Source organism: Loxodonta africana, chromosome 1, assembly GCF_030014295.1.
Source record: "Loxodonta africana isolate mLoxAfr1 chromosome 1, mLoxAfr1.hap2, whole genome shotgun sequence".
Lineage (NCBI taxonomy): Eukaryota > Metazoa > Chordata > Mammalia > Proboscidea > Elephantidae > Loxodonta > Loxodonta africana.
The window spans coordinates 71,449,510-71,460,449 of record NC_087342.1 but is presented as its reverse complement, the minus strand read 5'-3'; the positions used below and the strand labels follow the sequence as shown (position 1 = coordinate 71,460,449).

Genomic DNA, 10,940 nt, shown 5'->3' with positions numbered 1-10,940 from the left:
TTTTGACACGTGCAAGCAGACAGATCTCTGATGAAACTCCCCAAATCCTCCTCTGCTTTCCCTTTTCCATATTTGGAAGAAAAAAAATATACATATACATATACACACACATTTCTCTCTCTATATGTATTTGTTTTTATATAATCCTACACATTTATATTCATATTTGTTTTACAATGAACGAAGTGCTTTCTCATGTGCATCTCATTTGATTGGTTGCTACAACTCTGGAGTGTTATCCCGTTTTACAGATAAAGACCCTGATCCTTAGAGCTGGCAGGTCACTCTCCCTGTCAGACATTGGCAAATGGCAGAGCTGTGACACAAATCCAGGTGTTTTAGCTGTAGATTCCCTTGTCTTTTTAGAACCCCTCTGTACATGCGATTACATATATGTGGCTTTGTGTGTGCACACACAGAAACCATTTTTTATAGACTTATCATATAGGTGGAAACCCTGGTGCGGAGTAGTTAGGTGCTACGGCTGCCAATCAAAAGGTCGGCAGTTCAAATCCACGAGGCACTCCTTGGAAACCCTATGGGGCAGTTCTACTCTGTCCTGTAGGGTCGCTATGAACTGGAATTGACTCAATGGCAATGGGTTTGGTTTGGGTATCATATAGGTATTTTTTAAAACTATGTTGGGTGTCTCCCTATGATTCAGCCTGTGGAACTACTGGGTGACTCTCCCACCAAGGAAAATGAAGGTCACAATTTGAATCTCCACCCAGAGTAGGTCTCATGAATTCATCTGGTATTTCTTGAGTGCCCACTACATGTCAGGCACCATCAGGCATCATGCTGGGAACACAGCAGTGGAGGAAAAATCCCCCACCCCTCACCACCCCTGGTTTTTATAGTGTTGCAGAGACATTCTTAAAACGTGATCTTGACCACATGGGGCAGGATGGAAGGGGTGAGGGGCGGCTGCCTGGGATGATGTGTTTTCTAACTCCTATGCAGGGAGGATGGGAAATGGTGATTTAACTAAGTAAGTGTCTTAAGCAGGTAATTAATGAAACCACTCTCCTCCCTCTTTGCCCCACCTCTTATTTCCCCCAGCTAAACTGGAATCTGGGGAATTGGCTCCCACTTTTTTTTATAGAGTCCCTGGGTGGTGGAATAGGTTAAGCACTGGACAACTAACTGAGAGGCTGGCAGTTTGAATCCACCCAGATGTGTCTTGGGAGAAAGGTCCAGTGATCTGTTTCCAAGAGGTCACAGCCTTGAAAACCCTATGGTTGGTTTTTGTGTGTGTGTGGGTGGGTGGTACAAATGGTTAAGTGCTCAACTACGGACCAAAAAGTTGGTGGTTCAACCCATCTAGAAGTGCCTTGAAAGAAAGGCCTGGCAATCTGCTTCTGAAGGGTTACAGCCTTGAAAACCCTATGGAGCAGTTCTACACTGCACACACAGGGTTGCCATGAGTCAGAATCAACTCAATGGCAACTGAGTCTTAACTGGGCTCCCATTACATCTCCTTATAACTCTTACAAAAGAAACGGTGTTGAAAATCAAGTAAGTACTATTCTCTACAGCTTTAAACAATCCATTCACATGATCTTAAGGTAGATATTACCTCCATGTGACAGATGAAGAAACTGAGGTTCAAAGAAACTTAATTTGGCTACGGTCATAGTTTTTAAGGGGAAGAACACTCTGAGCCCTATCCAAGAGTGACTTGAATTTCAGTTCACATTCCACCATCCCAGCAGAATATGACAGTAATTTCAATTTTGCTGAAAGTCAGGGTTAATCATTTCAGAATCACTTATGATATTAACAAAAGACTGGAAACAGCCCTCATGCCTACCAACACCGAACCAGTTAAATAAACTACGGCACATTTGCACATGGGAGTCTCACGTTCAGAAAGTTCTTCAACATTTATGATTACGGAAAATAGCAGGTGCAGGGTAGTGTATGCAGTCTGACACACCGTGAGAACGAAAACCCCACTGCCATCGAGTTGATTCCAACTCACAGTGACCCTGTAGGACAGAGTAGGACTGCCCTACAGGGTTTCCAAGGCTGTGGGTTTGAACTGCTGACCTTTTGGTCAGCAGCCGTGTGCTTAACCACTGCCCCACCAGGGCTCTTTTGAGAATGAAAGGAGATAAATTAACACTAGACAGATAAATAAGAAAAAATAGGTGATTACCTAGGGGGCAGTGGAGGGAGTGTATTCTCCATATACGCCTTGTTATTTCGTTTTGTTTGAGCCCTGTGAACGTTATTACCCATTCAAAAAATTAGGCACATTTTGTACTAAAGAGGGCTTCTCCTCAGTAACACTTTTTTTGCGTCCCTCGATTCCCATTACCCCCAGCACACACACATACACACAAAGGAATAAACCCAGAGTAAATTTTTAATAGGAAACAGTTTGCAAGTGCAGAATCAATCAGTGATGTAGGAATGCTGAAGCCGTCCATCCCATTTCTTTCTTACAATTGGTGGCCGTGGCAGACATTTCGGATCCTGGCATCTCTCGGTAGTGAGAAGCTTTTGAAACAAGAGAGAGAGAAAAAAAAAATCTAAGTAACTGTATCAAAGAACTTTCTTCTCAGCTTTCTTCACGCATGCAGAAAAACTGACAGACCAGTTTCCCCAGAATGAGTTAGCTCCTCTCTGGGTACTATCCCTTCTCCATTCCTCACATAAAAAGTAATGTCCTGCATTGAGAGGCTCGAACCTTCCACGAATATACTCCAATTTAGCTCCTCAGATAGAGTTACCGGATTTGGCAAACAGAAATACACAACGCCCAGTTAAATTTGAATTACAACTACACAAATTAGTGTGTCTCATGTAATATTTGGGGGCATACTTATATTAAAAAGTAAGTTGTTGCTTATGAAATTCAAATTAATTGACTGTCCCACATTTTTTGTCGGGCAACCGCAACTGCAGATGCCACCTGGAGGGAGCTGATTAGGTTCACTTAATTATGCTCACCCAGAGGGGCAAGAAGTATGTGGCCCAGCGCTAGCCAACAGAATGTACTGTGATCATGGGCACGTTCTGTGTCTGTGCTGTCTGAGAGAGTAGCCACCAGCCACGTGTGACTGACTATTGAGCACTTGCAATGTGGTTAGTGAGGAACAATTTTTGATTCAACTAAAATTTAAAATGCCACAGGTGGCCAGTGGCTGCTGTATTACAACAGCACAGTGCTGGAAGCCATCATGCTTCTTGCTTCATATCTAGGAACAGGAGGTAGCTAAAAGGGAATTAACTCACAAGTCCCTGCAGCTTTCATTAGCCATTACTCCATTTTTGTGCAGATTCAAGTGTACTGTCAAGCATATTTATTTACTCATCTGAGTGTTTACTGAAGATCTATTATATGAGAAGAGTGTGAAGGGTAAGACAGCATTCTTCAAGAAACTCTTGCTGTAGATGACAGCGTCAACTGGATGAAACTGCACTACCCTGGTCACACACACCGTGTGACCTCATTCTTCCCATGATTCCAAGGAAACATCTAGTAACCACAGACCCAGTAGCATATTAAAGGGAAGTCTTCTGTGCATGATACTATCCAGCAGAGAACAGGTCCTTAAAAGAATTAAGGGCTTCCTGAGGGTTATCATGAGACATCAAGTCTGGAGAGATTAGAAATCAGGAAAAGGGTGGAATGTAGAAAACAGAAGGGGTTTACTTCCAAACTTCATTGTCTTCCTGATACACAGGGAGAGGTGTAGGCAACACAATGGTTTATGGGCAGACATTTTAATACAGATGTTCAGATAAACATGTGTGGGGTTTTGGGAAGGCATTCTGGGCTAAAACATTCATTCTCTGGTACTCACTAGATGTCCTCTGCTAGGTCCCTACCTCACCTAGCAAAGATTCTAATGAGGAGAGGCAAACGAAACCCAAAACCACACTAGTTGTTATCAAGTCAATTCCAACTCATGGTGTTACAGAGTAGAACTGGAGCCCTGGTGGCACAGTGGTTAAGGGGCTGCTTACCAAAACATTGGCAGTTTGAATCTACCAGCTGCCCCTTGGAAACCCTATGGAGCAGCTCTACTGTGTCCTATAGGGTTGTTATGGGTTGGATTTAATTTCATGCAATTTTCTTTTTTTTTTAAGTAGGGTTTTCTTGGCTGTAATCTTTATGGAAGCAGATTGCCAGGTCTTTCTTCTGTGGAACTGCTCAGTTGATTTGAACTGCCAATCTGTAGGTTAGTGGTCCCGCGCAAACTCTTTATCCTACTCAAGGACCTTCTCTCACATTGTATTGAAAGAATCTTACACTGTATTTTAAAGAACCTAAACAGGGTGATCGATAGAAAGTAATTTGTGGTAGGAGGTGGGGAGAGGAAAGCTACTTTTTTATTTTTTATACCTTTTTTAGGTTATAAAATGACCATGTTTATTATAACACTTCACATAGATGTTTAAGAAAAAAGTGAATAATGTCTTCCTTATCCCACTCCAATTTCATCTCCCTGAGATAAACAATATGATGGGTTTTCTTCCCCATCTCGCATTCGCAGTGTGTGATATGCTACTGCACTGTTCAATCTTTTTTGATAGCTGCATAATATCCCATAGCCTGGATGTCCTGTCATTTCATTTAACAGTATCCTTATTAATACTTATTCAGATGCATTACAGTTATAATTGTCTGTTCACCCTCCCTATTACAGTGTTTCATATAACCTTAATTACTGGAGCTATTATTTCTGGATGGTAGACACACCCACCTCCCAAGTGTCTATTAATAAATTCTAATAAATATTGCCTGGACATTTCCCCCAAAATATGTATGACAGCGACAATTCTTCCTCATTCTCAGCAGACCTAAGTGTCCATTGGCTTTAAGGCTGCCTATTGAATCAACTCAATGGCAACTGATATCCACAGGAGAAAAATTATATCCCTCTGTTGCTGTAATAAGCATAACTTCACCAGGTTGCCCACGAGTTGACTCAGACTTATGGAGACCCCATGTGCACCAGCGTAGAAATGTGCTCCACAGGGTTTTCAATGGCTATTTTTTTTGAAAGCAGATGGCCAGGCCTTTCTTCTGAGGTGCCTTTGGGTAGACTTGAACTCCTAACCTTTTGATTAACAGCTGAGCACTGTAACTGTCTGTACCACCCAGGGACTCCAAGTATAAATACTAGAAAGGCTCACTTTTTTTTAAATGTGTACTGACCATGTGAATTTAGTAAGTGGTATAAGGAAACCCTGGTTGCATAGTGGTTAAGTGCTATGGCTGCTAACCAAAGGGTTGGGGCAGTTCGAATCTGCCAGGTGCTCCTTGGAAAATCTATGGGGCAGTTCTACTCTGTCCTATAGGGTCGCTATGAATTGGAATCGACTCAACGGCACTGGGTTTGGGTTTTTTTTTTTGGTTAAGTGGTATAAAAAAATGCTTTAGTCATTTTTCTGTTAGGTTGTTTGCCTCTTTCCTGACAGTTTCCAGATCTTTGTAAATTGAGGTCATTAACCTTTTGTGCACAACATTTTGCAAATCTTTTATCACAATTTACTGCCCATTTTCTACTCTCTTTATGTTCCTTTTTGGCATAGGTGATCTGTGTTCTTTCCTATACGGCTTTTGTGTTTCCTGTTTTACTTAATAATAACAACCCAAAACACACACATACACATACATGCACAAATTGAGGTTATATAAATGGACTCCTGAAATTTCTTCTTTTATTTGTGTTTTACATACAGATCTTTAATCCACCTGGGTAGGTCTATTTTAGGTAGGCCTCGGAGGAAGAGCTGAGACCTAAGGGACAAAATCAAAACATCAGGGGCTAGGGGAGAGAGACCAATAATGCAAACGTCTTCAAGCAGCAAAGAGCTTGGCACGTTAGATGAGGGATCAGTGTGGTTGGCATAGAGCAATGCTGATGAAGTCAGAGGAGTATGGAGAATGCAGTAAGCTAGGTATTGAAGGTGTAGGTGACATGACTTACAGTTAGTTTGGATTTGTGATGAAGAAGGGATTTTGGCTTGAGGAAATGGATTTATGGTAGTGTCATTTACTTAGCTGGCGAAGACTGGGGGGGCAGGGGGAGGGGGTAAAGAATAACAGGCTTAGGAAGCCGGATGTTAACTCTGCCGTCCTGGGTGGGTTCAGTATGAGAGGCTTGTTAGAGCTCCAAGTAAAGATGGAATTTGGACACACACATATGCATTTCCGAGAACAGGTCAGGCCTGGAGGTGTAAATTTGGAAGTTTATTGTAAATAGATGGTCTTTTGAAACTGTGGTACTGAATTCATTAGGAGACAAAGTAAACAATAGGGGACAGAACCAAGATCCAAGGTTCTAAAATTTAGAATACATGACAGTCTGGCCATTTTGAGATGCGTAGATATTTAATGCCAAGGGCAGTTTGTCATGGGGTAAGTCAGAGCCCTGTACTTTCAGCTGTACCACAGATACAGAAAAAAATGGACATCCTCACCTGTCACTGCCTGGTGTCCCTGAAATGGTGAAGGATGTGGTAAATAAAGGTTGAGCTCCAGCTGGAAGACCAACACTGTATAACAGAGTGTGAAACTCAGAAAGAGCCTTGACCATAAGCAACGTGTGTAAGTCCTAAGAGATGTCGGTCCCCTTACTCTGCCGAAACTATCATTCAAACTACTATAAAACAAATATAATGAAGTCTAATGCAGTTCTAAGAGTACTGGTTGCACAGTGGTTAAAGCGCTCAGCTGCTAATTGACGGTTCTGTGGTTCAAACCCACCAGCCGCTCCATGGGAGAAAGGCGTGGCAGTCTGCTTCCGTTAAGATTACAGTCTTGGAAATCCTATGGTGCAGTTCGACTTCTGTCCTATAGGGTTCTTGTGAGTCAGAATTGGCCATGGGTTTGGCTTTTTGATTTAACGGAGTTCTGATATTTTTTCAATATGACTACACTTGAAGTCTATGTGTCATATTCCCCAATTTCTTTTGTAGTTACAATGATTATACTTAATTTAGGATTAAGTTCTGACATTAAAATGTACTGCTTTTATAACTGCTGAATATAAAATTCATCATACTTGTGAATAAAAACGTTCAAATAGCAGAAATAAAGAGGAAGTTAGTGGTGATGACAGATGGAGTAAAGGAAAGGACATTTGTCCCATAGATGATTAGGAAATTAAAAAAGATATAATTGATGATGTGTCAAATTGATCTGTTTGGGCTGACGGAAATAACCAAATAATAATTCCTTCTCAGCTTCACATCTCAGTAAATCCCTGAAATCTTTTGTCCCCGGTGCCCAGATGTGGTAAGTAATTGGGAGGTCTGAGTTTAGCGTGCTCCTCAATTTGTCCCAATTTAAACAGTCCTCCCCCAGGGCCCTGCTCAAGGGCTGGAAACCAAATAAGCTACCAAGAGGTTATTGCTCACTAGAGAATTTTTTCCAGAAGTGACTAGGGCTTTTGGATTATAAACAGTGACATTTCAAGGTGGAAGGTGAAGAAGCATGTTGGAGTGATGAAGCCTATTGGGGATGAGGAGGCAGGACTGACTTTTGACAAATGTCTTCTGTTTGCAGAGCAGGCTCTTAGCACCTCTTAGATAAGAGCTGGTTGTCTGGAACCTTCTCTGTGCTTCTCTGAAGTGTCCAAAATAAGCTGCCCATGCAAGTTGGATTTTCAGAAGGAATTTTTTACTGGAAAGGGAAGATGCTATTAGCAGTCAGTCTGGTGGGTAATTAATGTCTTCCCTGGTAATAAACTGACCATCTAGAACAAATAGTTCCTTAGCTGCCCAGCCCCTGACTCAGCTCATTTATTCAATGCTTTTGGATGCCAGGGTCTATGCCGACTATCTACAGATTAAGATGGGGTGCTTGACCTCAAGGTCTTGCTGAAGATGGGTAAAATAAAATTAACACAATGTGTCACTCACTACTAATCAAATTCAAAAGTTTTATTGGAGCCCAGAGGAAAGCAATCAAACTCAAATATTTTCTAATCGCTTTTCTTACTCCCCACAATAAACCAGCTTATCAAGTCCTGTAGCTCTTTACTAACCATCTTCCTCATTTGTTTCACTTGTCATACCCTAAATCAAAAAACGTATTGGATTTTATCAGAATTTACAGCGCTAACACATTCTTGATGTACCTTTTTCCTTTTATGTAGACCCAGGAGAAATTCTTTCTCTTGTGTCCCTTAAATTCTTCATAGAGTTTCAAATGCAATTAGTAACATTCTGGTATGTGGGCAAAGTTGACTGGTTATGTATTGATTACTTACTGGTATCTTTTCTGACTTAGGGGTGGTAGTGGTGGTTATAGAATAACCAGGGGTTGGAAGCATTGGTTTCCTGGTCCTGGAATTTAGGTAAGTTACTTAAGCTCTGTCCCTCAACTTCCTAATCTTTAAAATGGGGATAAATACCTACCTTTAAGATTATTTGGAGGAGTTAACACACAGAAACTGCATAAAACTGTGCCTGATAGGTGTTAGCGATTTTCTTTAGCACTCCTCAGGACCCACAGTGCTGAGCCCATTCTTTTCATCACAAGGTGAAACAGGCTGCCAAAGAAACTGGGAGAGGTTAAGTACCTCGCCCAATGTTACACTCCTAGTTAGTGGTGGAGCTGGGTTGAAAGGCAGCCTGGCTAGTTAACGAAAGGGATCTCAAGACTCATATAAACCAATTCCATCCAAGGAGCCAAGTTTTCCAACATACAGGAAATGCTGGGCGGAAAGAACCCGGTTCTCTTAGTAGACCCCGGCCCGAAGCTCAGAAAGCAGAGGCGGGCCGCCCTGCCTCCGAGGAGGCCGCACTTCCCGGGTTTTAAGGTTCTCAGCCCAGCTGTCCAGTAGAATCATTTTAACTTTAAAAACTCCTGGGGAAATTCTAACGTGTGGCTCTCAAAGCGGTCAGTTGTTTTTTCCGGCCACTTTGCCGTCACCAAACTTTTGGAATCGAGCCAAGAATGCGAGGGAAGAGAAGGGGGCTACTTCAAGACCACGTGGCATCCGGTGCCACTATCTGGGAAGTGAAAGGCCGTCAGGCGGAACCAGGTTCTGCTTGGAGTCTCTCCCAACACATACACGGCTGTGAATACTAAAAACGATCCCACGCAAAGCGCTCCAGCGGAGTTCCGAGGGCGTGGAAGAGGCTGCCTGTGCTCGGGCCCTCGGAGCCACTTGGCGCCAGGGCATGGGCCGACTTAGGCCAGCTCGGCCTCCCTCCCTGACTACTCATTCCCATCAAAGCGCAAACCAGGCCACTCAAACCAGCTAGCAAAAGAACCCAGGGAAACAGTACTCCACAGATTTCTGCAGCGTCCCAGAGCTCCGCTACTTGGAGAGGAAACACTAAGAGATCTGCAGTCGCAAATCTCCCTGGCGGCGTAGCGGTTAAGCGCTACGACTGCTAACCTAAAGGTCAGCAGTTCGAATTCCCCGGGCGCTGCCTTGGAAGTCTTATGGGGCGGTTCTAGGGTCGCTGTGAGTCGGAAGTGATACGACAGCAAGGTATTTTGGGGACTGTTAATTTCTACTATACCCTCTTTTTCGGCTGCGTTAGCTTTTTTTTTTTTTTAGGGGCCTAGGCGTTTGACCCACTTAAAATAGTTTTATCTCTAGTTGGCTGAACGTCAAGCACTGATCTAGGCGCATTGAATAACTTAAGAACTGGATGAAGATACTATCATTTACCCCCAATTTATACAGGACAAAACAGGCTCCGGTTAGAAAGTGGCCCTAGTACCACACCCAGTAAACGGGAGAGGAGCTGCAATTCGATCTAAGATTCAGCATGTGTTCTGAGCCAACTAACTGGGGAGTTATTTCCAGAGACCCATTTCAACAAGCTCTGGTCCTTCACAAGGATTAGCATGAATAGAACCTAGAACTCCTGTTACTAAAAAAAGGCGGGCGCGACTACACCTTAAAAAGAAATCTAGATGGATTGGGCTAGAGAAACTGCCATTTCGCTCCGGAGCTTTGCCTTCAAGAATCTCAGAAACATAATTTGAGCACAAATTAGAGATGCGACATGGCCCTGCAATACACTTTTAGTTAGGCGATACCGACTATGGTCCAATTCCTCGTCTGCAGAAAACACGTATTTTTTTAAGATATTGTGAAATACACGAAATACTAGGAGATCATTAAGTAGTTTACCAATTTCCACGAAAAAACTAGTTTTTGACAATACCGAGTGTTTCCCAAAAACTAAAAGTTCTTAACAATTAGGAATCTGCAGTTTACTTACCTTTGTACTTTCCGGGACTTTAAAATATAAGCGACTTTAGCTCTTCTTTTGAAACGGTGGGGGCTCTGAAAAGAGCCTTTGTGTTTGAAATGTTTCCCGAAGCTCAGACACGTATCGAATTACTTTCCCTTGGTCTTGTGGTGGCTCTCAGTCTTCTTGGGCAGCAGCACGGCCTGGATGTTGGGCAGGACGCCGCCCTGCGCGATGGTCACGCGGCCCAGCAGCTTGTTGAGCTCCTCGTCGTTGCGGATGGCCAGCTGCAGGTGGCGCGGGATGATGCGCGTCTTCTTGTTGTCACGGGCCGCGTTGCCCGCCAGCTCCAGGATCTCGGCGGTCAGGTACTCCAGCACCGCCGCCAGGTACACCGGCGCGCCGGCCCCGACCCGCTCGGCGTAGTTACCTTTACGGAGCAGACGATGCACACGCCCCACGGGAAACTGCAGGCCCGCCCGAGAAGAACGAGACTTTGCTTTTGCACGAGCTTTGCCACCCTGCTTGCCACGTCCAGACATCGCAATCAAAAGCTCAGAAAAAAATAAAGAAAAGAAACAAATGACCAGAAACCAAAACACAACTGACACAGGAAAACAAAACTACTCAGGAAGTAAGTAAAGCACCGCCGCTTTTATAGGCCTTTCCTGGGGAGTAAAACCTACTCTCTGATTGGCTAGAACCAAGTAACCAATAGAAAAGCTGCATTTCTGTACCTAATTTGCATAGTTCTGCCCAAT

At 43.3% G+C, this 10,940-nt stretch overlaps 1 protein-coding gene across 1 annotated transcript; it reads right to left on the bottom strand.

The window, feature by feature from the left end:
- Positions 1-2,353: 2,353 nt before the first annotated feature.
- On the bottom strand, positions 2,354-10,819 carry LOC100669688 (histone H2A type 1-C). Its single transcript, XM_003416417.4, has 2 exons — positions 10,210-10,819; positions 2,354-2,505 (listed from the first exon to the last, which is right to left on the bottom strand). Exon 1 carries the CDS (start codon positions 10,719-10,721, stop codon positions 10,329-10,331), a length of 393 nt encoding a protein of 130 aa, XP_003416465.1. The 5' UTR covers positions 10,722-10,819; the 3' UTR covers positions 2,354-2,505; positions 10,210-10,328.
- Positions 10,820-10,940: the final 121 nt, after the last annotated feature.